Below are 24,077 nucleotides of genomic sequence, written 5' to 3'. Positions count from 1 at the left end.
GACGCGGCGGATTTCTCTTCAGCTTCCTTGCTGCGGAATTCTTTATCTCTTCCTCGAGGACGAACCGACGAACTCGTGTGGCTTGAGCAGAGCTGCAGATCTTCTCTTCAGACAGGCACAGCATTGTTTCCTGTCTATAATTTGTGGCATATTGGCGTTGCCCTTTGCTCATGAGGCTCCTTGACAGAAAATCGTGAGCTAGATACCTTAAAGTTTTTTATCATGAGACTGCCGCAACAAATCCATGAAAATGGGCTGTCAATTACCGTAGTCGTTAACTCTCAAGAAGGGATCCACACACACGCCTAAAGTGTGGCTGCTGATAGGTGAGCCAAGAACCTGGCCCCGCTGATCAGACACTAGCGCTATGCCGGTTGTTAGCTCCGGCCAATCATTGCTACCGTTGCGTAAACCCTCCATCAATGTAACGACATTATACGGAACAGCAGCTGTCAGTGTCTCTTGAATCATGATCATCACCCATACTCTGTACGAGCTGTAATTTTAAATAAATAATATTCCTTGGGTAAGGTGGTTGCTGGTATTACTGACTGGGGTTAAAGCTCTCCTCCTTGGTTCTGAGCTTGATTGCTCTTTAGACTTCCTCCATCTCCGTTCTCAGGGTTCAGTTACATCAAGATTCATATGTTGTCTGGGGCGGGAGGAGGCGTTTGGTCCAGAACCGCGTAGCAGGAAATATTTCTCCAACACCTGAACAAGTCCTCCGGCTTTGCCAGCAGGTTTCCTTGGGATGTCGATGTCTTAGTCTTTAAAAGAGAGTGACCAACCGGTTCGATAATTGAGACTTCAAACACTCTTGTACAGCTACAACTACAGCTACGGCTCCAGTACCATTATAGGCTTTATATATATTGGCCTATTGGGCTTCTGCCTCACACCGTAGCTGTGATCGCAATACACCGTCTAAACCTTCTTCATCTCCGTCAGACAATCTGTCCATAGCTCAATCGCTCAGCTGCACAGCTGTACAGCTCGAGTACATCCATCACCTGCATCATGACGACCACCACACTTCTTACCGAGCAGTCGGCCAATGGCAATCTTCTGGACTGGGCCAGCCTCAGTCCAACCGCTCTTGCCTTGCCGCCAGGTGACTCTACCACTTATGAACCTGTCCTTCTGAGCGATGAAGATCTCCATGTTCTCGATCCCGCTTTTCTTTCCAGGCGCACAGACTCCAGCATCGATAACAATAAACCCCTGTACAACCAGCGTCCACAGCTAAAGCCAGCTTCCACCAATCAGGGAGCTCCAAATATCCACGCTCGACCCTCGCGCTCATCCATCACCAGCGTTTCTTCTACAACTTCTACTTCTACGTCCGCCACCACAGAATCAGACATCACTTCTCCCAAAAAATCTTCGAAATCCAGCAAACGCAATTCAAAATCAAAGGTATATGACAAGAACGACCCCCGTCGCGAGAGATATCTCGAGCGCAACCGGCGTGCAGCCAGCAAATGCCGCCGCCAGAAGAAAGAGCGCAACCAGCAACTGGAGAACCTGTATCGCAAACAGTCTGCAGAGCAAGAGCGGCTTCTCTCGGAGCGCGACCGGATGCGCTCGGAACTCCTGTCTCTGAAGGATGAACTGCTGAAGCACGCACAATGCGAAGACCCGCCGCTCAAGTTCTACATTGCTCAGATGGTCGAGGAGGCCGGTGCGGCGGTTGCGCCAGGTAGACCGATCAGTACCTACTCTCCTGGGTACTCCGAGCAGCAGGCGCAGTCTTTGATGTTCAACGATGATGATGTCTTGCAACAGCAGTCCCCGACAATGAAGATGTCTATGGTTGCAGATGCACATTGGACCACATCGGGTGGTGACTTTGTGGATTTTGTTCAATTGTGATCAATTATATTACCCCTCGTAGTAAGTTATGTTTCATGGAGTTGGACCCTGGCGTGCATCGGATGTGTATTATCTGGAGTTAAACTGTCAAGCCATGTGGAGGTTACTACACTGTATCAACAGAAATATATGGCGCTGCATAGCAAAGCTGCTATCAGTCCACTACCCAGTCAGCAGAGCACATATTAGCTGTATCTTACTTCTGTCACTGCTGAGTCAATTGACCAATCATGAGCTTCGCCAGAACGGATAATGTGATAACAACGTCATCGAAGGTTATTGGATGCCTGAGGCCTGAGCCGAGGTGTGGCGATGGTCTGCGGAATTATCTTCCTGCACCCATGGATTGGATATGACGCTCCAAACCGGCCGAAACTGCAAGGATTGTGGCTGATCAGATCGGCCGATGCCGCAAACCCACCTCGGAAATGTTGACAGAAATGCATATATATAACAATGTCGTTCAGTTGTGAAAGACACTCGACCACTGCTAGCCAACCCAGGTGGTCGAAGAGCAACTGACCCTTTGCCTCTTTCCCATCACGGCAAACCGGGGCTATAGGGCTGATTCTCTTGCCATTCGTTTACATGTCTGTCTGCTTGCTCTCGGCCCCCATGACAAGTTCCTTCGCATCTACCTCGACATCGCAAGGACGACCACAAAAACAAGATGCGAGGGTACTGCACCTAGACGACCGGTCGCAATGGCTCGCGTGGAAAACCGCTGAGATGCTCTTTACCCTCCTCCTCAACAAGCAACTGCGCCGGCGCTGGCTCCTAGAGCATAAGCATTCGCAATCCATCCCGGTCCCACAGAGACTGCGCCCGGTTGCGCTTCTCGAACCGATCCCCACACCGGCGAGCTGGTCCAAATCAAAAGGGGCGAGTGCTGCCGAAATGGACGCCCTCAAGTACCGCGTGCGGCTCCTGCGCGCCCGTGCAGAAAAGGGCAAGGAGCTAGTCGCCGAGATGGAGCGGAGGATCCAGCGGGGCGATCTGCGCGACCCGACGAGCTTCTGCCATTCGTGCGTCGCTGTCGATGATCGGGAGGTGTTTCTCACCAAGTGTGGGCATCGTGTCTGTCTGACCTGTGTGCGGTACAGTACCAATGACCAGGGGCAGTACGAGTGTTGTATCTGTTTTGTGCCGACCAGTTTTGTATCTCGAAGGCGGACGCTTGGGCCACGGCGACGGTGATATTTCCGTGTGCCAGAGCTTGCAGACTACTTGACTACTGTTTTGCTCTTGAGAATGGTCGTTATCGTCGTTATCAGTCGTTATCAGAATGGCTATGTAAACTAATCAAATACAAAAATAGCTAATTGATAAATCTACATCCTGGAGGTCCATACTGACCTGCTACAAGATGTAATGATTCATGCCAGTCAAACACCGTAAATAATTAGTCAGGATCTATCTACTTGATTGGGATAATGGTTATACGACGCGGATGTCCAGATATCCTGAATTGGTGACGTCATTGAATACATAATAGTATAGAATCGACCCATATGAATCAAGTAGCGTCCGTAGACCTATGAGGAGTTCTAGAAGGGTTGAATACGTTTGTTCTTTGCAATGACAGGTACTTTGTCAAGGTACCATCGAAGGATAGAAATGTAGATCGAATGACACTATCAGCATGTCATATTAACTGGGGCCCTGCAGGGAAGGAAGGTTAAAGTTATCGGTGATCTACAACACTTGACGAGGATCATGGTGACGTCGAAATCATCACCTCGACTATATCCCCCACATCAAGTGGCAAGATGTAGGCTGCAACCGAACAATGGACTTCCCCAGAAAATGGTGATTCATGAGGTGAACTCGGTGTCTGCTCTATCCCCGATCAGGCCGTGTCACAAGCCATGACGTCTAACTCCTACCTGGTTGATGGTCGATCACGTCCTGAAGGACATATAAGAAGGGTACTTTTTCAGTCGTCGTCTTCTTATTCCAGAACAGAGCACAAATAAAGAAGCATTTCACAGAAGTCAATTTAATCACACAAACAACCACAAACCACAAACCACAAACCCTACTCAACATGTCTGACACCGGCCGCAAGGATTTCTCCACCAGTATGTTCCCCGATCCATGCAACACAGATCAATTCTTAATTCCGCAACAGAGGCTCAGGAGAAGATGACTCCTGACTCCCAGAAGTCCACCATGGACAAGATGAAGGAGACCGTCACCGACGCTACCGACCGCCTCACCGGCAGCGCGCAAGGCGACAACCAAAAGTCGTACTCGCAGCAGGCCTATGATTCCGTGCGTGGCGAGACAGACAACCAGACCCATGGTAGCAGCACCGAGACAATGTATGTTCCCCACATCTGGAGGAAATCTAACTGATCAGGTGCTAACCTGTTGCAATAGGGGCCAGAAGGCAAAGAATGCCATGGGACTCGGTGATCATTAAGTTATGGGAAGGAAGTATGACGAGCTGTATATTAGATAACCAAGGATTATGACTGTTATTTTAATTGAAGAATATCAATTGTACACATGATGTATACTATTTATAGATAGTAAAGCGTTAATCTCGATCATGCCAGGAGCAGTGCATCTCTGACAGTTACTCTTCGATTGCTGTGCCAATGGACAGTGTCAGAATATGGAGAATGCTGCATGCAGACAACACATTTAAGATGCTGGACATCTATTGTTTTATTATAGAGATGTACAAGCCATCAATTGTTTTAAATTCCCGAGGCCCCTGTCGTCGAGCATTCGACTACTAGCGCCATGTACTACTAATAGTGGTTCTACAGAACCAATTGATATACCTGCGTGCAATCAATATCTGTGGTCTGACGCATAAAAGCAAAATGATATGACTTATGATCCTCTAGGATGTATTTGTTTACCAATATGTTAAGGAAATATAATGAGACTCATTGCTCTATCTGATAACTACGTCATGCTGATGAGGTCCTCAACGGTTTCAACTTCTCCACACATTTGCATCTAGACTCGCCACTGGGCCAGGTTTTTGGCTTCACATGCATCCAATTACGCCAACATGATGATAGTATGTATGGCCTGTTTCAGACTTGGACTTATATAGAGCCAACGGCAATGCCCAACCGGATCAACAAAGATCGACCGAACTCACTCACTTCTCAAGACCATCCCAAAGAAGAAAAGCATAAACAAGCAATCACCATGTCGGACGCACAGCAACAGAACCAGCGTTTCAAGCTCGAAAACCTCTTCAGCGTCAAGGGCCGAGGTATGTTGTTCCTATCATCCACATAATACACATGATAGGATACTGACCAGCGCAGTTGCCCTCGTCACTGGAGGTGGTTCGGGAATCGGCCTCATGATCACACAGGCACTGGCTGTAAACGGTGCCAAAGTATACATCACTGGTCGCACAGGAGAAAAGCTCGACCGCGTCGCAGAATTGTACTCGCACAACATTTCCGGACAGATCATTCCCATCACCGCCGACATCACTAGCAAGCAATCCATCCAGAAGCTTGTGGACGAAATCTCCTCCAAGGAAAAAGCACTGCACATCCTCGTCAACAACGCCGGCATCTCTGGTAAGACACAGGACACCGACAGCCAGAGCGCCGAGGAACTGCACCAGAAGCTCTTCAAGGACGAGTCCAATTCCGTTGAAGAGTGGGATGAGATCTTCCGCACCAATGTAACTCAGCTATATTTCACCACCACTGCTTTCCTGCCCCTGTTGAACAAGGGAACCGACATCGAGCACGGCTGGTCCAGTACCGTCGTCAACATCAGCTCCATTTCAGGCATTATCAAGACAGCCCAGCACCACTTCCACTACAACGCTAGCAAAGGCGCCGCCATCCATGTGTCGAGAATGCTGGCGCATGAGATCGCCTCTTCCAACCTGAAGATTCGGGTCAACAACATCGCGCCAGGGGTTTTCCCCTCGGAAATGACCGCCAATGAAAGCGATGAGAAGCAGAAGAGCTCTCTGCCCAAGGAGAAGTACGAGGGTAAGGTTCCTGCTGGAAGACCGGGCAAGGATGAAGACATGGGCAGCGCTATTTTATTTGCCGTCTGCAACCAGTATCTGAATGGGCAGACTATCGTGGTTGATGGTGGCTACGTTCTTGCTACTGGAACTGTTTAATGTCCTGCGATTGTATGATAATGAGATACGACGAATGCATGGATTGTCTTGTACATTTTTCTTCAAGTGTTTGCGATCTATCGGTACTCATCTACAGTCTGATCCTGATCCGGGAGCTGGATCCGCATTAATCATGGCATTACCACATTGTCCACAGCAGAAAACTGAAATCAGTTATTCCACCAAAGTAGTGGCCGTTGTAGTCTACCGGAAAACAAGTGGATCTTGAAAGCGAGGTCGGAATGACTAGTTAAAAATGCTAACAAGGTATAAATTCTTCCATGCTAAACAAACACAGATCAATGTATATCATAATGCTTCCACATCAAATGTTATATCAATCATAAGCAGTCCAGTCCTCCTTGTCCATCGCAACCAGTCTATAATTGAATTCATATATCGAGGGTATTGTTCAAGTTCTTCGCGACGAGTCTTTTTGGTCACGGTCCGACAAAGAAGTTGAGGTACAGACATACTCTATGGATGTGCTTAACGGCTGCTTCTTGACCGTCTACTGCCATGATAGGAATATGGCTGATGATGGTCTCTCATCCCTTGTGAGCCGGGCTGTTCTCTCATTGATGGTCGAGGTCTCGCGTAGTCAGAATCACTCGCTTTCTGCTGTGCTCTTTTGTTTTTGGCGAGGAAGAGAGGAATGAGGAGACACATTTTGGCTTGATATGATCACGTTTGATATTGGAGGAAAGAGGCAAGAGGATTGTGGACTTTGGATGTCTTACTTATATACCTTTCTGATGAGGCTCTCTGGCATAAAAATAACTGAACATTGTGTCACAGCCATGGTAATTCTACAGCAATATCAATCTCAGCCTCGTCTTGAACCTTAGCCCAACAAGCAATCACCTCGTATCAACTAAGCTTTCGAAGAATCTTGGCTTGGGCTGTGCCAGGAGATCAGCGCTAAAGCTGCGGGGCTGGGGCTGCTTACGGCCCCCTGGGGCCGAACGATATCTCTGGGGCTGAATGTGTTGTTTCAGGCTTTAGATCCTTTCCTTAGCTTTGACATTGTTTGGGTGCTTGTCGATCGGAACTCTTTGGCGGTACACGTGGCACGGTCTTTGGTGAGTGGGAGGCTGTGCAATTATATTTGTAACTGTCAGCAGTCGTGAAGCTTATTCTACATTGTTACTATTCTTCGAAGTGCGTTCATTGGTGATAGAGGAGAAGCTTTCCAATGGGGGCGAGCACTCTGCCTTGCTATTATAAGTGAAGGTGAAGTCTATGCAGCAACACTGTTTGAGACAGGTCAAGTGCATAGAGTATATACAATGTACTCTCTTGGAACAAATACGTCTGATTTGCATCGCAGATTACATCTACTGCTCGTACCGAGCAGTTTACATAGATGCACAAAGGGGTTACGAGACTGACATTGTGGAGACAGCCATACCCAAGCAATAGATCATCACTATACATCATATCAACAGAGCAACAAAAGCACGACAGATACAGACTATAAGACACATTGAAGAAGGGCAATACCACCCGACACAAGGATCGCATCCAAGCCTGACACCAGTGTTGTGCTCCCTATGCAAATCAGCATGGGTCAACGGGAGGAATCGCAACAACATACCTAGACTTGGCACCGATCCATCTGAATTGACCTGACTCAAACATAACTGGGTATAGGAACCCAGGACAGTCTGCAACTGAGATGCTGCATCCGGACATAGCGCCGATGCACAGTCCGCAATGGACGGCGCATACCCATTACTCGAGGTAAAGCTGCCTGATTGGCAGATGCAGTTAATGTCGGATGGCTTGCGGCTGCTGCTGGCACCTTTGCCGCATTTGCTTTGAGCAATATTCGCAAAGAAGGTGTTGAAGCAGGGTTGGATGCATGAGGGAAGACTCTCGACCCATTTGTTGTAGGAGGTGGATGAGGTAGCCAGGACGGCAGCACTGAATGTAAGGAATAGGAGGAAGAAGATGGATCGCATGCTGACAGTGAGTGTGAGATGATGAAGGAAAGATAATTCTATACTGATAAGAGTGAAAGATGGTATAATAGATTCGGCCACTGGTTGTTTGAGGCGCGATGGCTGACGATATTCATCATCACACTGACACAAAACACAGAGTTTGTTTCCCCTGAGCCACCTGATCCAAGAAGAGGGCAGACCCTGAGCCACGGCCCAGAATGGCTTTTGCTGATTGGCGGGTTCATCAGCCAAGACGGGTAACAATTAATGGTCTGTTGTTATTGGATAATGGATCCGGAGGGTTTTAAGATCCAAGCGGGGGAGGCGTCTATCGATGATGAAATCAGACAGAGATCAGAATATGGGAGAAATCGACTGCTGATTCAAAAGTACAAATAATTGAGTTTCTCTAAAAGATTGCAGGTCTAACTCAGTAATGACTGGTTGCCCGTCTTTGAAGATGTACAAAAAAGACCTACGGTTCCACTATCCTACTCAGATATATATAAATATATCTATCCTTGCATGATTGGACAATCTTGAGGCTCGCGTTGTCTTCTTCCCCACGGTTGAAGAAGTAGATATGGGGGGGCATCACCGTGAGACTGTAAAATTCCAAGTTATTCAACCTATTATTGTTGGCGTTGATGCTTGAAGGGTCAATTTCGGGGTGCGGTGGCAGCCTTAGACAAAGATGAAGATGTCATTGAAAGTACTGAGGATGTGGCCCTCATGAATTCCGATGGAAGATGGTATAAACGAGTGCCTGTCCTCTCTCACTCTGAGGTACAAAGTTCTTTCAATGCAATACCTCGAGTAGTAAAGTTGTTCCGTTAGTATCCGCCGTACGTGACACTGGGAGTCAATTATTGGCTGTGAAGGGATAGTCTATCGTTTGACAAGGCAATAAACCGGTTGTCGCGGAGTTTTTCCTCAGTTGGTTACTCAAGCTTATATCAAGAGGTCTCGACAACGTCCTTGCTCTCGTAACTGGTTACACCAGCTGATCAACAGGAAACCTGCTCCAGATGACGCCTTTAACTCCTTGTGGATCCCAACTCCACAGCAACACATCATGCGATATAAAAAGAAAGATCTGCCCAGATCAGATGTCGATCAGTCTGCTCGTGGCCCCTGAAACTGTGAATAATATGATGGATCATAACGGCGACGTCTGTTAAATCTAAAAAAACAAACGAAACCACTTTCACTCCTCATTTCCATCGCTCACATCGTGATGCATTATCGATGGCTTCTCTCATCGCAAATACTGGCACTAACATGCGTTGCAGCTCAACCAAGTCAGATACGAAATAATGGACGTCAAATTGAGCCTTGTGCTCAAGTCTCCGATTGGGTTGCACAGGCAAAGACGACCAAAGGAATCCCGGGAAACCTGGCCTATGGCTGTCTGACTTCGATGCCGTTCGATGCTGAGGATGCCGTCAAGTTTGTCGACGAATATCGCAAGTATCTACAGTTCCAGTCGACGATCGAAAATTTGAAGAGTATGTGCGTGCTATCATTACAGATGGATATCACTGACTATGGCAGATCCCCCGGAGCAATATTTGATGCCGTCGACGGATTTACTGGGCGGTCTGGACAATATCAGACGAAAGGCTCAGAATCACGACTACTCTAGCCATTGGGATTTCGAATTAGATCTGCGACAACTCATCAATTCAGCACACGACGCCCACCTGACTCTACAGCTCTGCTCTACAGTGCTCTTTCGCTTCTCAAACTCGGTTCCTCTGGTCTCGCTGTCTTTGGACGGCCTGGAGCTGCCGCAGGTATACACACTCGGTAAGTTTCTCGCAACGGTGAAGTGAAGCCAGCTGACTCGATAGATGACGCTGAACTCTTGACCCGAGGAGTCCAGTCCGTCTCGCCGGTAGTGGCTATAGACGGCCAGGACGCTGCACGGTATCTTGAATCGTTCTCCTCCGAGGCCGCTCTACATGACCCGGACGCTCAGTAAGATCTACAATTTCATTCAGGTGCATGAAATCTAAGAAAGTACCAGGTATAATACAAATTTCCCGTCCCTAGCCAGTCAAACCGCTCTGGGAACGCCCCGCAACAACGGTCTCTGGTCACGGAACTTGGGAGAGAAGTGGACTGGCGACCGGCTCACCCTCACTTTCGCCAACGGCTCTTCAATTGAGAGTCACAGGACAGCTGATCTCATACCACTGGAATTCCCATACCGCAATGGTACCGCACTCTTCAACGCCCGCTGTCGCAAAGAACCAATTCCAACGATGGCCATCGCAACATCCGACAGCGGGGGCTATCCCAACACAACCTGGTCTAGCTACGGCGGATTAATAGCGGGATATTTCTTAGAGGAAGAGGCACTTCAGGACGTTGGCGTGCTAGCGGTCACCACCTTCTCGGTCGATGCTGCGACCATGCAGCAGGTCAGTGTGGATTTTCTGCGAAACGCGACCGAAGCTGGCAAGAAGAGGATAATCGTGGATCTGTCCGGCAACCCCGGGGGTAGCTTGACTGCCGGTGTGGACCTCTTTCATATCTTCTTTCCGGACGTGGTGCCATATACAGCGACTCGGCTACGGGCGCACACCGGTGCAGAATTCTTGAGCAAAGCATTCTCCAGACTGGCAGAATCGCATCAAAAGCTGCAGTTCGAGCTCTGGGAGGGGAACCCGTTTTCCTGGCAGGCCGCAGTGACGCCAAACCAGGATGACAATTACAAATCGCTGGAGGCCTGGTACGGACCGTATGAGATTGACGGGGCGCCATTGTCGAATCTCCATGCCAACTTCAACTTCACCAGCATCTCCACGACGCATTCTCCAATCACCGGATACGGGCCGATTCCTCTAGACCCTCCGCAGAGATTATTTGCCCCGGAGGATATCGTCATTGTAAGTCATCCTCCCCAAGAGAAGGCAACGCTAATAGAATAGATCACCGATGGCAACTGTGTCTCGACATGTGCCTACTTTGTCGATCGAATGCAGCGACAAGGCGTTCGCACGGTCGCGTTCGGCGGAAGACCTCAGTATGGACCTATGCAGGCCATTGGCGGCACCCGTGGCGGCCAGAACCTGGCCTACGGTGGGGTCTACTCTTATGTTGAAACGGCGCACAGTTTGATCCGGGAGTCTTTACGGAATGGCTCGACACCTCTGATGTCAATGCAAGAATGGGCGCAATTCAACCGATCGGTCCCCGTTGACCCCGACGAATTCCCGTTCGTCTTTGGCGGAGGAGTCAACCTGCGCAACGAGTACGCGCCCGGAGACGACGAAACGCCTCAACAGATCACCTACAAGGCGGCGGACTGTCGGCTGTTCTACACAGCAGAAAGCTGGTTCTCACAGGAAGGAGTTTGGCGAGCAGCAGCAGCGGCTTTTTCCGGAGGAAATAGCAGCTGTGTCCGGGGATCCATGCCAATTTGAGGCAGTAGTAGAATGCCGTACATTAGTGTATATGTACTCCGTATGTCCAAGAATAGCGATCATAAACTCCCATATGTCCGAACCCCGATCTCACATTTCCCGCCATGAATACCCTATAAACGACGCCACCTCCTCCGCGGCCGGTCTCCCCGACCGTAGCGAAATGATGTACAAGGCCGCATCAATGCCGTTGGTGATGGTCCCGGACGTGACAATGCGCACCTGCGACGCGTTCATTCCTGCATCGACATAGTGTACAGTGCCCGTTGCATTCTCCGGCACCACCTCCGTCCCTTTCGCCCCCGGTGTCCGACTCTTATACTCGTCGCATAGATTTCGCAGGGGTCCGAGCCCCAATCGGTGTGATGTCGCCGTGAGACCATCTAGAACTCCTGCTGCCGCCAGAAGATACGACCCACTGCAAACAGAGAAGAGGACCCTCTCGCCCAGAGGCCCGGGACTTTTGGGGTTGAGTTTCGCAAACGCAGATATCAACTCTAACAGTTCGTGGAGATGCCCATCTGCCGAGAGGAACGGGAGGATATGGTTCGGTCGCGCCCCAGGTACAATAAGCACATCAAACTCCGTTAGTCTGTCCTTGGCTTCGGCGATGGACAAATCCCGTCTGAAGGTTACATTTTCCTGGGAGGTCGTGAATTCGTCACGGGCGGCTATGACCGTGGAATAGCCGCCCTGGAAGAGCACGCCGATCGGGCCGTTGGTGTCGAGAGTATTGACGGAGGGGTAGACAAGAACGAGGGCGGTTGGCATAGTATAGTTGTGATTGAACCGTGCGAGACATGCGTCTGATGCGGAGAGTGGATATGGAGGATCACACTTGCCGTTGCAGATCGAGAGACAATCGGCGGTGAGTCTCACGTGTTGTCGCGCTGTGTTCGTGTCGGGCGGAATCTCTCCGTCAACAATGCGCATCCAGTCATATGGCAGGTGTGTCATCTGTGGTTTTTCAACAAGGCTCTAAATCACATAGTGCTGGTGCTACTGACGCTCCTGACCGTCATTCTCCTGATCGATGCCTTTTTAAATAAGGTGGAAATACCTTTCTATCGAGAGGAATGCAACCTCAGAGATGAATGACGTCATGAATCTCGACGAGCCAAGGGAAAAGATGAGAAGAGCCATATATCACTGACTATGTTACTGTTCTCATATACCGACTGTGACTGCTATCTACAGGGTAAATGACCCCGTCAAAGGGAGATCCCGACTCGACCGGCCAACGTACACCCGATACGTTCCGCGCTGCAACGACCACTGTTGAGCCTCGACATCCCATGTACTCAGATCACGTCGGTTCAAGGCGAACTTCACCTGTGTAGTCTCACCTGCTGAGACATCGACCTTCTCAAATCCACGCAATTGTCGTACAGGACCATTGGGGATGCCGATGTAGAGCTGTGCCACCTCGGCACCGGCGACACGTCCAGTGTTCTTGACCTCCGCCGACACCGTGACAGTTTTATCCCAGAGATGAGGGTTTCCACCTTGCTGGATAGCAGCTGACGGAGGATATTGCGGAGATTTCTTAGGATTGCTTATCCGCAGTCCAGAATACTCAAAGGCCGTGTACGACAGTCCAAAGCCGAACTCGAACTGTGGGGTGATGTTGGCCTTGTCAAAGGCGCGGTAGTCAATGTACACCCCTTCGTCAAAGTCAGACTGAGGGAACAGTCCATATGGGGTCTCTGGCAGGGACGGATGCAACAGACTGCCGTAGTCTTCCGCTTTCTTAGCCACCGTGTACGGCAGCTTTCCCGACGGATTGGCCCGGCCGTAGAGCAACTCTACCAATGCCCTGCCACTGTCTTGACCCGGTAGATGAGCGAAGATGACAGCTGTCACATTCTCATGGTCGATCCAGTCGCCGATCACTCGGATCCCGGCGTTGTGGATGGTGACAATAGTGTTGGCGCATTTTCCAGCGACGTTCTTCACCAGGGAATCACTCGACTTGTCAGCGAGTCCAGGGCGGTCCCACCCTTCTGTGGCGTAGGAGTTGATGAAAACCAGACACGCATCGGTGGTTGGGTCAACGTCGGGATCCTCCGATGAAAGATCGTACAACACGGACGTGCCGTCCTCGTAGGCCTGGCGCTTTATGGCATCTATAGGAGCATCGACATACGCAGCGTTATTAGCCCCAGAACCGCCTCCCACCCACAGGGTGTGGTTTTCCTGAATGGCAGGGCTGTATGACAACCAGTTGAAGTTTTGCTTCAGGGCATCCGGTCCCTTAGCATCGTATCCGAACACGGAGAGCAGCTGAGGTGACTTGAGCGGCAGCGCGCTGTTGGTATTTTTGACGAGAACATGGCCCTCAATAGCACCCCGGAGTAATGTCTGCTTGGACGACGCTTCTCTTCCTATTACCCGCTGATGAGGTGCATACATGTTGGTCGGCATGCCGACGCCAGGAGACGGGGAGTCGGAATTCTGATTCATTTGATACCACGAAGCAATGATCCTGTTTTTGTCAGTTTCGGTTGGAAATTCGGCGGGGCCAGACTACCTTATGGCCATGTCATCCAATCTCGATGCGTCCATCGTCCCGTTGGAGATAGCGGTCGTGAGATTGGCTCCCCATGTTTCGGTGCTAGGCATCACCATGTCCAGTCCAGCGTTAGCACCAGCGATTCCGGCATGTTGAGCGCCCCAGTCGGTCATCACATATCCTGATCGGTCAGCTTGAACTGCAAATGGAACGTAGACGACCTACCTTGGAATCCGAGTTCTGTCTTTAAGAGACCATTCAGTGTCTTGCTGTTTTGACAGCCGTAGGAGTTGTTGACTCGATTATATGAGCACATGATGGAAGCACTGCCGGCCAAGACGGCATCTTGGAAGGGCCAGAGGTACAGCTCGTGCATGGTCTTGTCATCGATGTTGGAAGAGACTGCCGCGATATCCACGCCGTCCTCCGTTCCCGGGTTTCGATTTGTCTCTTGTTCATTTAAGATGTAATGCTGTATGAAAATGAAAGAGTTATTGGCTGAACCAAGAATTTATCGAGGTGACTGACCTTGGTGCAAGTCGCGACCCCAACCGACTGCGCTCCATCGACGGTCTCATAGACCAAGGCACCGCTCAAGTATGGATCATTTGAGAAACCCTCCCAGTTGCGTCCCGCCTCTGCTACACGACCCAGGGGACCAACGACGGGTCCAAGTATGACATTGACACCTTTCTTGCGGAACTCCTTGGCCATATGGATGGCCCTTTGCTTAGCTAGAGCTTTGCTCCAGCTGTGAAGGTCAGCATGATCCGGTCGACTGAGGATCAACCATACCTGGCACCAACATGTAGTCCGCTAGGCCAGCTGCTCACGTAGTCGGTTCCCCTCTACAGAGGTTAGTCATTTCCAGCAACTGCTGCATGTGTGCACGTACAAGTCCATTGCCAGCATCAGATACACACAGTCCAGGAAAGTTCAGTCGCGGAATAGCTGCAATATTGCCGGAACAGCCATTATTGGCGTCAGTTCCCGCAGTAAGATTGACTTTCTCCTCTGGGGTGAGCTGGGCAACAAAGTTCTTTGCCTTTGCATAAGCGGCGGCCCAGGAGCCAGTTCCACTTCCTTCGGCTATTTCGCAGGTTAGTGCTAGGCCTATGCAAGGGAGAGCGACATACGCGATGGGTATACAGGAGGCGACTGTCCATAACAGTAAGTGTCACTGGTGATATTCTGATCTGCTGGAGCAGACAGGCACACAGACGCAGTGGCCAAGAGCCCTGCGAGTCCTGCGAGTCCTAGATTTGAGTGCATCTCAATTTTGCTTTGTTGCCTGGTACTGGTGAAAGTGACGATTAAATTTGCCCCTCTTTATAGTTGCGCATTCTCCCATTCTACCCCTCACATCGACTCAGTCAGGTATGTAACATAACCGTGCCACTCTACGTACCGATTCTCAAGCCTTGCATGGCTCGGACTATTACCGGCGGAATTTAAGATCACTGGAACAAGCTTGATGACGCTTGGCAGCCGTCTTGACTTGTTGGCAATGAGCTTCGGTGGAGTGAATCTGTGGTTCTCATCGAAATATTTGAACGTGATGCTTTGTCAAACTCTCTGCAGCCACATTTCTATTCTCGACTTCAACATTCTTTATCAATCATCGAAAGCGGCGAAAAAGTCGACAGACTCTCGCCCAAGAGTCAGTTCCTTGATGAAATCACCACCTAACCGATCCTTGTCCTCTTCCCCGCAAACCCCAGATCTCCACAACTCTCCGAAGTGGCAAATAAGCGGCATTCGAGCATCAATAATCCCAATAGCAACATGCGATCGACAGACCATTCCATTGCTTCTCTTAGTTTGTGCTGATAAATCATACCTCGCATTGACTGACGGAACAAAGTCACCCGAGATTACCTGTCAGTGTACACTGCACTGGCGAAGCACATTCGATCAACCTAACGCATCGATGCAACCTCCCGGTAAAACATCGGCTGAGCTTACTTTAAATGGCAATCCGCAGGATTCAATAGTTGCTGTATGTCTCTGGCTGCCGTGATGTAGGTCAAAGCGAAGCATACTGGCGACCAAGAGCAGTCTGCATAAGACTACCCCTCCAGGGGAGAATAGACTCGTCTTGATATCGCTAATCACACATTCGGAGGCAATGACTCGCTTGTGGTGCCGCAAGTGATTAGCTTAGACTTATCGGCACAGTAACCAAAGAATTGGCATTACCATCCTCGCCAAAGCAGAAGGCAACACCCCACTTATACATCAGCTACAAAGACAGACGCACGCTGTCTGGGCAGAATTGCAGCTTTCAGTAATGTATCGGACAACTTGCGATGAAACCTCGGTCGAGACTTGATTTGAATGACCTTTTTCCCCGCATGCTTCTAGTCCGGGTATCCTCTACTCAACGGGTTTAGCGAATGTCACCTGTATCCTGGGGAACTTCTTCTCCAGGGCCTGGACGGGATCGTTGAAGGTGCGGGTCTGGGTGCCGCGAGATCCATGAATGAAGTGGATCCTGCACTGGATTGATGCGGAGCTGGTGATGGTGTTGGGGATGGATACCAGGGGAGTGCGCCGACACCGGCCGACAAGAGAATAACTGGATGAGAGACTTCAACGGTGGCCGTGATGATCTCAATCTGCTTGAGACTGAGAGGAGCAGCAGATGGGGCGGCTTCCTTGAGGGAGGGTTGCCGCGGTCGAGCATTAAATGCTCTGTAGATGAAGTAGGCAGCGATCGCGGCGACTGTGACTTGCGAGACGATTGCGACATGACGGTCCGTAAAGCGACAGGAAGCTGGTGCGGAGGAGATAGGTATGTCGAAGAAGAAGCCACAGCGGTGAAGGAGGATGGTGGGACGATTTGACGAGAATGACTCGTCAGACTGCCTATTTCTTTTTACATTTTTCAACCCACGAGGCCGATAACCTAGCCAGCCGTGTGCGGGTTATTGTGAGGTTTTCCAGGCAGGCAGTGGCATTTGACAGTTGGAAATATTCGACATGACAGAATGATGTGTTAGACATGTCATAAGGCCAAATTCTCTACCCCAGTTTAGACACCTAGGCTGATACTTATGCTGCACGGAACAATAATCCACTTGATGTCAGTTGATCAATCAGATTAACAGTCTTGACATCAAGCAAAAGCTACTGCTAGAACTAATCGTCGTACTGTATTTTGACGTCGCGGTATTTGTCCGCCATATGTACGTTAAAGTGCAGACCCAGAAGAATGGGACAATCATGTTTCGGGCTCACCCCGGGTCAGATCTGGCAATCCTGTTCCTATCCTAGGAGATCAGGTTCTACCGAGTCAAAAATAATAGCACCAACTTAGGGCTGGGGACTTAACCAAGGCGTCGGACGAGTGGAAAAAAGTGGATGTTCCGCCTCAGGCATCTAGTACTTGATTTAAGATGTCCAATCAGATGTTCACATGAGGAAAAATGCCCGACTTCCCAGGCGGAAAGGGAGCAATGGACAGCGCCTGTGCCGAAGGCTTTATCGTTACCCAAAGGGGAACAATTGTCATGGTCATTATCTATATACATTCGGACGAAGATCCGCTATAAGATAGTCTAAAACGCTGGCTGACAGTTGCTAACTTTCAGTACTACTCTGGTCTCCAACGCTACTATCATACTGATCCGGATTTCGCAGGCGATCCCTCAAGACCTCGAGAATCCCCTTCTCCTCGAGTCCCAGCGTGAACCCATCCGGAATCACCACCCGATCAGGCGTAATGACGATCGAATTCTCCCGCAGTAGTCCCACAGCACGACTCATCCGTCGTTCGCGACTCTCCTGAGGAACCTCCGACGTCTTCTCGATATCCGGCGGTCCCATCTTCCGGCCCACATCCCGAGGCGTCCACCAGAACATAGGAAACTGACGCTGGATATTATTGACCACCAACGCGCATCCCAGCATCAGCAGCGACCCGATGAGAACCAGCGGGACGAAGAACCAGCCCATCGCGTCGACGGTGGGATCTACCGCCGCCAGCAGCGCCGTGGCGCCCCCCGGCGGATGGACGGTGTTTGTGAGCCCCATCACCAACGACGCCAGAGCGGTGCAGACTGCCCCGGCGACCCAGCGGAGATCCTCAAAGTCTGACCGGAGCTTGAATAGCTTGGTGACTCCAACCCCGACCACGGCCCCGAGCACATGTCCCAGGATGGAACTGCGCGGTTGAGCCAGCGGGGACTGAATCGTATGGTAGTCCAGGATGGCCGTTGCGCCCTAGAATGTCAGCACGGGGTGAGGATACTAGCAGCAGAAAACATACTAGACTAGCAAATATGAGTGGAGGATGATGCGCTTGGATAGTCTCGGAAGACTTGAAGACACCCATTACCAGAAGTAATCCGCTAAACGCGCCGACAAATGCCCATGCGCAGACTAGCAGATTGCCTACTTCCGGTTGCGGGACACGTCTGTACCCTAGGAACCGCGCGATTGGCCATGGTAAGCGATGAAGCTGGGATTGGGGAAGATATCGATTGATGTATCGATCAAGGTCGAAATCAATCTCTTGAGCGCGACGGAGCTTCATTCTATGGATCATTCATTGCGATGAGACTCGGCAAGTATATTGTAGTTCGATATCCACTCAATGGCGAGGGAAAGAGTCATGAAAACGATATATGGAAGAGCATAGACACTAAATCAAAGAAAAGCATAATTAAAATTGTGTGGAGATGCTATACCGATTCAAGTTTTTTCCCTCAGGATCCTTGACAAATTCTATTTGATACACGGTGGAGTGCAATTATGTCATAACTTGGGCATAGTTTGCGAAAAAGGAAAATTGGCTCGCGGAAGAGAATAGCCGAATTCTCCACCTAGGTAGTTGCAGTGATCCGCCAGCAGAAATTAAACAAAAACAGTAAAGAAAGCCAAGAAAGCCAAGCTTTGTGCCTTGCTACTATATCCTGCTTGTAAAGTAAGGACCTGTGGACTCCATGTCAGTTACTGTGTTGGGTATGGTCTCCCAATACATGAGACTTGAATCCAGTGGTCTAGACCTTAGCATGGTATGGAACTATTAGGTGCACTAAAGATCTAGGGCATAATTTACAGCCATATACCGTCCAGGATGGAGATATTATGTATAAAGACCACTTTTGAGTAGAATAGAAGTATTCACTCCGTACTTAATAAACATATCTTCACTTCTAATTCACTCCTTCATTACTTATGGCCATCAATTAGTACTACCATGGTTTTCTGCTTCTCTCGGCTTCTATTTCTCTCCTCCATCTCTCCCACAGTCCCTCTGTCAATTCTTATTCTCCTACTCCTCTGACACTTCTGTGCTATGGATTCTGACTTTGACTCTGACACGAGAGTTCGTGCTCACAACATGATTAGGGGACTGCGAGCTGGATATTCCTTCTGGAGAGGAATGTGCTACATGGATTGTGTTACTTGCTGACGTGGATTCGTCATGTTTTCGATTCTTTAGACTTTTTCTAAGACAATAGGTATTCACTCGTCTGAATTGACGCATAACTATGACTAATATGGCATTGACAGGTCACGCCGGTGCAGTCGACAACTATAACTACCAATATGGATTCTAGTCGACGTACAAATCTGCAGTGTTGGCTGACGATACCATTTCATGAGTGCATGCAATGGCGCTTAGTCGTTATCTAGGTCAATCCATGGTGCTGGAATGAACTGCGGCTGCGAGACAAATTGTTGACAGTTACCAGTTAATACGCTGTAGTCTACATCATGATCTCGGCCTCCCGGTATAGTGGAAGAACATGCGACAAAGAAGCTGAAGAGTCTCTCACTCCGTCAAGGAATCCTTCCGAAGGTAACGACTGGCCTTCGCTCGTTATTGAAACTGGACTTTTTGAATCAGAAGCACAACTACGAACTGATACACGCTGGTGGTTCTCAAATTCTGGCTACCAAGTCAACACGGTCATACTCTTTCATATCCAGAGATCCCTCGAGCGCAGAGTCATCTTGATAGTCTCTAAGCTCAGACCTACCACCCCCAGAGTCCCCCGTGCCCTACACGCAGAGGTCGAGCGCTAAGCACCTAGGCAGGCGTGAGGGCATCAAAGGGGGAAGCAAGGTAGCCGGCACTCACTGATAACTGAACGCAAAACGACAACCATGGGCTTCTTCTGAGCTTTGCTCCCAGGTTCTGATCGTCAATCAACCCGAATTGATACAACGGTTCGCCAACACCCATGATGTGCTTGTGGTCTTGCTCCAGATATTCCTCAAGCGACTCGCCCCGAGGTGGGCAAGGTCACCTGTGTAGTAACCAGGATCTGCGAGGTGGAGAGTTGGGCAATCTGAACAAGATGACGCACAGGTCGACCAACATATTGACCGGCGAATATACGGGTTTCTTCCCCCACGCATGCCATGTAATAGCGCTTCCATGACGTCGTAATTTTTCAGCAATATGATACTTACTGCGTTAGGAGTTTGGAGCATGATGGAGCAACAATCACAGAATTTGTGCATGGAGAGATTCCTCCGGCCTTAGACAGCTAATGAGGCTTTCCAATGAGCATCTATTTTGACGAGTCCCTACAGTTCATGGGCTTGGCCAGCTCCCGCCGTGAAACCTGACACCACTGGTTAACTAACTAATCAGTCAAACAACACTTACTAAGACCGGCCATGTTGGACGATAGATACCCCCGACCAAGTGGAAGAGTGGAGCGTATGGCAGGTTATATTAACAATCCCTATTTGCTACTTTTGTGGATTTTAACCTTTATTGACTCCTTCGCCCGGTTCCTACCGCGCTAAATGTTAGGGTACAATTAATAGGGCAGGGGGCGCACAAACTATTAACAATCTGCTGCTACCTTGCTAAAACAGAAAGGTATATCAGAAACTGATGGAAACCCAGATCAGATCGATTAGGATTTTTGTAGTGGAGGTGGTCACGGGAATCCCATCGATCCTAAGAGACATAAGATGGAAGACAGGGTTAAACACATGAGAAAGAATTGATTGACTAGATAGACATGACTATACCGAGAAGTTAGATTGACCAACCCGGGCAACCCGGGCAATGAAGATGCAATCTCAATCTGAGCTTCGGAATGAATGCTCATGCAGACCTGTTTATGTTGAATAAACTGAGCCCCTAGATATGAAGCATAAACCAGAACGTTGCAGCTAGAAAACAATATAGAACTATATAGAAAGATATGGAGAGTCCAAATTCATCTGCACATATGATGTTGGATCTTGTGGTCACCAGTTGAAGGAAGCTTTTCGCTGCCGTCCAACTGCTTGCTTAGAAGAGGTCTCGGCTCTGCGATCTAAGTAGAAGTTGGGGACAGATGGATGGGGAGATAGTGATGATAGGTGGGCAAACCCCGATCGATGTACCTGAAATCGCCATCTACAGGATAGTGAATCTCACTATAAGCGGCAGTGACGTTGAGTGAACGCCATGTTGCTGGGTCACCTCTCATGGGTTGCTCAGACTGGAATAAATAATATCCTTGGTCAGCCAATGGTGTAAGAGCACAGAAGGTAGTGCAGCATCATCTCCAAGAAACTCACGTCGAACAGTACCGAATTATTGACCCCCACGACCTTCCAGCAGAGGTGTTGACTAATTATATCAGTTGTTTCTTTCACGGGTAGTAGCTTTCCTAGGTTATGCCACTCCTGTCTCTCATAAAGGGTATACGTTAACGGAATCTGAGCGGAAGCGAGGACACCTGCCTTCTTTTGCTCACGGCAGTTGTCACAGCCACCTCTCTCCGTGCCCTGGGCGTCGCTCAGCTTAGTACTAAAGGTGTAGACACCACCTAAACACTTGTAGCTATCATCTTTCAGGTGCAGGTAAAAGACAATCGTGTAAGGGATACCATCAAGAGCATATCTAGGCGATGTTAGTACCTGTATTTCCCGTAGGGTACTAAACTGGTTGAATACATACCGGTCGTAGATAACATTGATCACATAGTCGTATTTGACTGGCTGGCCTTCATGGAGCCTAGATATTGGTTCACCGTAGAGCTGATTGATCTTCATCTTGACTTCTCCAGGGGCGCGGTCTTCATTCGTGTTGGGTTTCTTTACTATATCGTAGTCGTACCCGTATTTGCGCCAGAATCTCGTATCATCCGATGTGAAATACTTTTCTTTGCTAACATGGAATGGTTTGAGAGGATCATTGGGTTTAGCGTCGCTGCTGTGGGGTTCATCGAACCAGTGGTCTTGATTTAAGACCTGCCAGATAGCTGTAAGCCGGTCCACATTACTAGCTCTAGTTAGCCAGTAATCTCCTGATATCATGAGCGTTATATTGACTTATGATAGAGCCAAAAGATCGGGTCGAACGCTGCCACAGGAACACTGCTCATGTGGCCAGCTCCCTGCAAGTCGGGCCTGCTAGGGTCACCAAGATAGTCCGTGCCTCCCACCCAATTCTTGGGGTGCTCTGGTTAGTCTCTCATATTCTGTCACAATGAAAGGGACTGCATCGGACTCACATGGACATTATTATGAATATATTCTAGGGAAAGGATATCTCTCGTCTGCTGTGATGGGGGCGGTTTGTTCTCCTCGTTGAACCATTTTGTTGACGCAAACGCCCCCCAGCTGCTGAACTTGAAACTTAATAGTCGGTGCACTTCATAAGTAAGTGTCTGCAGAGGTGGAAAGCCATCCTTGTTTGGCCTGTACCATGGATGCTCATTCAAGGCGAGGTTACTCTTTTTCACATCCTGTCCGGCGTCCTGTACGTGCGGGTTGTTCTTCAGAAGCCCGTATTTGGTCGTCGCCTGACATTTATCCCACTTTGCTCTGTTAGCGAATACTCATCCCATAAGAGAGCTCGAGGCCTACTGGATAATAGTCGTCTTTCTCTGGGTCTATACGCTCAGGCGGGATGTTGAAGGGTTCATCCAGATTCCCCATAAGATCGGGAGCCTTGTATTTATACACAGGGTTGGGGAGCTCAATAGGTGTTTCAGGGTTTGCAGGGTTTAATATAACCACCTTGGCTAATCCGCAAAGAACTGGCAATGACAAACGCCCAGTCGCGTGGGGGCCGCTAGTCTTTGCGAAGTCCCAGTAAGGGAGGCGCCACTGACGAGCGGCATTTCGCCATTCCTGCTTGTGCGACTCGGGAACCGTATCCTTGATGGTGGTTTCCATAATTTCGAACAGACGTTGCTGCGCAAAAGGGTCAGAGCCGACGGCGCAATAGGAACGTCAAATGACTAACTTCAAACAGGAGCATGTATGGTCGGTGCCATGTGGGAAAAGTAACGTTATTGTGCACGCAATATCCAGACTTATTCGGCTCAGGAGGTTCCTTCTCGTCCCAAGTTATCAATGGGAAGTGATGTATTCCTACATCCTGCCATCAGTCCTGCTTTCCAAAACACTAATGATACCGTCACAGACCTGCAATTTGGAAGTAGGAAAGTCTGTCTTTGTAGTCGATAGATTGGAACTCACGTAGCGCCCATATAAACATGGACAGCTGAATTCTGCTCTGTCGGCTAGTGTCTTCATACCATTCATCAATGTCACGACGGACTGGAATGATCTGGTCGGCGTCGACAGGGATGCCTTCGATAACATACGGTTTGTTGCCACTCATTCTGGATGTATGCTTTTCAGCTGCTTCCAGGGTAGGATAATGATGATAGTAAGAAATAATGTACTGATGAAGCTCCCAATAACCAGGTTAATCCTGATGATCCTACTGGGTTGCTGGTCTACTTTATCTTAGGTGGTGGATGCAATACCGATTGCTACAACTACCGTTTGCATCCTGACGTTTGTCCTAAGGTTTAACGTCCCAGCGGGATATATCTGTTATGATCTCACGTCTTCCGGCTTGTTGCTATGGTGGCAATTGTGACACAGTGATCTGCCACTTTTCGGTCTAGCTGTAACATACGACTGGCTTGATAAATTGGCACTGGAACATTCCTACATGTATAGAAATGGGAGTCTAGACACCTTTTCGGCTGAGTAGTTGATGTTGGCAAATAGCAAATACACCAATATCCTCTGCTCTGAATTCTAACGTAAGATAATCTCCTTGCGCCATCTACCGTCAGACGGGTGTCTGCTTTCAGTGTGGCGAAACAATGGAAACAGCTTGGGTCTTATAAGGCCTGCGTGGGTGGGGTGGTGTCTATGAATATCAAATCTTTCGATCCAGAAATCCTACAACACAATGAATTGAGGATGGAGGA

The 24,077-nt window shown here is 49.2% G+C and overlaps 10 protein-coding genes across 10 annotated transcripts, besides 2 other annotated features; 5 read left to right on the top strand and 5 right to left on the bottom strand.

Annotated features, from left to right (window-relative positions):
- Positions 1 to 1,017: 1,017 nt before the first annotated feature.
- On the top strand, positions 1,018 to 1,872 carry atfC (bZIP transcription factor atfC; the record flags this gene model as incomplete). Its single annotated transcript, XM_001264018.1, has 1 exon — positions 1,018 to 1,872. The coding sequence occupies one exon, from the start codon at positions 1,018 to 1,020 to the stop codon at positions 1,870 to 1,872; it is 855 nt and encodes a 284-aa protein (XP_001264019.1).
- A 615-nt stretch (positions 1,873 to 2,487) lies between these two features.
- On the top strand, positions 2,488 to 3,103 carry NFIA_007980 (uncharacterized protein; the record flags this gene model as incomplete). Its single annotated transcript, XM_001264017.1, has 2 exons — positions 2,488 to 2,962; positions 3,027 to 3,103. The coding sequence occupies 2 exons, from the start codon at positions 2,488 to 2,490 to the stop codon at positions 3,101 to 3,103; spliced, it is 552 nt and encodes a 183-aa protein (XP_001264018.1).
- Positions 3,104 to 3,127: 24 nt separating this feature from the next.
- Positions 3,128 to 3,156: a microsatellite.
- Positions 3,157 to 3,886: 730 nt separating this feature from the next.
- Positions 3,887 to 3,910: a microsatellite.
- A 9-nt stretch (positions 3,911 to 3,919) lies between these two features.
- Positions 3,920 to 4,297, top strand: NFIA_007970 (heat shock 9/12 family protein; the record flags this gene model as incomplete). Its single annotated transcript, XM_001264016.1, has 3 exons — positions 3,920 to 3,953; positions 4,004 to 4,196; positions 4,255 to 4,297. The coding sequence occupies 3 exons, from the start codon at positions 3,920 to 3,922 to the stop codon at positions 4,295 to 4,297; spliced, it is 270 nt and encodes an 89-aa protein (XP_001264017.1).
- A 746-nt stretch (positions 4,298 to 5,043) lies between these two features.
- NFIA_007960 (SDR family NAD(P)-dependent oxidoreductase) lies at positions 5,044 to 5,992 on the top strand (the record flags this gene model as incomplete). Its single annotated transcript, XM_001264015.1, has 2 exons — positions 5,044 to 5,110; positions 5,166 to 5,992. The coding sequence occupies 2 exons, from the start codon at positions 5,044 to 5,046 to the stop codon at positions 5,990 to 5,992; spliced, it is 894 nt and encodes a 297-aa protein (XP_001264016.1).
- A 1,474-nt stretch (positions 5,993 to 7,466) lies between these two features.
- NFIA_007950 (uncharacterized protein) lies at positions 7,467 to 7,956 on the bottom strand (the record flags this gene model as incomplete). The annotated part of the gene is made up of 2 exons (XM_001264014.1): positions 7,467 to 7,543; positions 7,590 to 7,956. The coding sequence occupies 2 exons, from the start codon at positions 7,954 to 7,956 to the stop codon at positions 7,467 to 7,469; spliced, it is 444 nt and encodes a 147-aa protein (XP_001264015.1).
- A 1,402-nt stretch (positions 7,957 to 9,358) lies between these two features.
- On the top strand, positions 9,359 to 11,369 carry NFIA_007940 (peptidase S41 family protein; the record flags this gene model as incomplete). The annotated part of the gene is made up of 5 exons (XM_001264013.1): positions 9,359 to 9,446; positions 9,493 to 9,747; positions 9,792 to 9,918; positions 9,968 to 10,832; positions 10,875 to 11,369. The coding sequence occupies 5 exons, from the start codon at positions 9,359 to 9,361 to the stop codon at positions 11,367 to 11,369; spliced, it is 1,830 nt and encodes a 609-aa protein (XP_001264014.1).
- Positions 11,370 to 11,459: 90 nt separating this feature from the next.
- Positions 11,460 to 12,302, bottom strand: NFIA_007930 (uncharacterized protein; the record flags this gene model as incomplete). Its single annotated transcript, XM_001264012.1, has 1 exon — positions 11,460 to 12,302. One exon carries the CDS (start codon positions 12,300 to 12,302, stop codon positions 11,460 to 11,462), a length of 843 nt encoding a protein of 280 aa, XP_001264013.1.
- Positions 12,303 to 12,560: 258 nt separating this feature from the next.
- On the bottom strand, positions 12,561 to 15,153 carry NFIA_007920 (beta-glucosidase; the record flags this gene model as incomplete). The annotated part of the gene is made up of 7 exons (XM_001264011.1): positions 12,561 to 13,854; positions 13,900 to 14,062; positions 14,107 to 14,353; positions 14,410 to 14,632; positions 14,677 to 14,729; positions 14,777 to 14,970; positions 15,018 to 15,153. 7 exons carry the CDS (start codon positions 15,151 to 15,153, stop codon positions 12,561 to 12,563), a joined length of 2,310 nt encoding a protein of 769 aa, XP_001264012.1.
- Positions 15,154 to 17,463: 2,310 nt separating this feature from the next.
- On the bottom strand, positions 17,464 to 18,418 carry NFIA_007910 (HPP family protein; the record flags this gene model as incomplete). The annotated part of the gene is made up of 2 exons (XM_001264010.1): positions 17,464 to 18,105; positions 18,152 to 18,418. The coding sequence occupies 2 exons, from the start codon at positions 18,416 to 18,418 to the stop codon at positions 17,464 to 17,466; spliced, it is 909 nt and encodes a 302-aa protein (XP_001264011.1).
- A 2,942-nt stretch (positions 18,419 to 21,360) lies between these two features.
- tyr1 (tyrosinase) lies at positions 21,361 to 23,473 on the bottom strand (the record flags this gene model as incomplete). Its single annotated transcript, XM_001264009.1, has 7 exons — positions 21,361 to 21,742; positions 21,800 to 22,123; positions 22,174 to 22,292; positions 22,356 to 22,661; positions 22,711 to 23,040; positions 23,093 to 23,220; positions 23,275 to 23,473. The coding sequence occupies 7 exons, from the start codon at positions 23,471 to 23,473 to the stop codon at positions 21,361 to 21,363; spliced, it is 1,788 nt and encodes a 595-aa protein (XP_001264010.1).
- Positions 23,474 to 24,077: the final 604 nt, after the last annotated feature.

This window comes from Aspergillus fischeri, genomic scaffold (assembly GCF_000149645.3).
Source record: "Aspergillus fischeri NRRL 181 1099437636249 genomic scaffold, whole genome shotgun sequence".
In the NCBI taxonomy this organism is placed as follows: domain Eukaryota; kingdom Fungi; phylum Ascomycota; class Eurotiomycetes; order Eurotiales; family Aspergillaceae; genus Aspergillus; species Aspergillus fischeri.
This window is presented reverse-complemented; position numbering and strand designations above follow the sequence as displayed.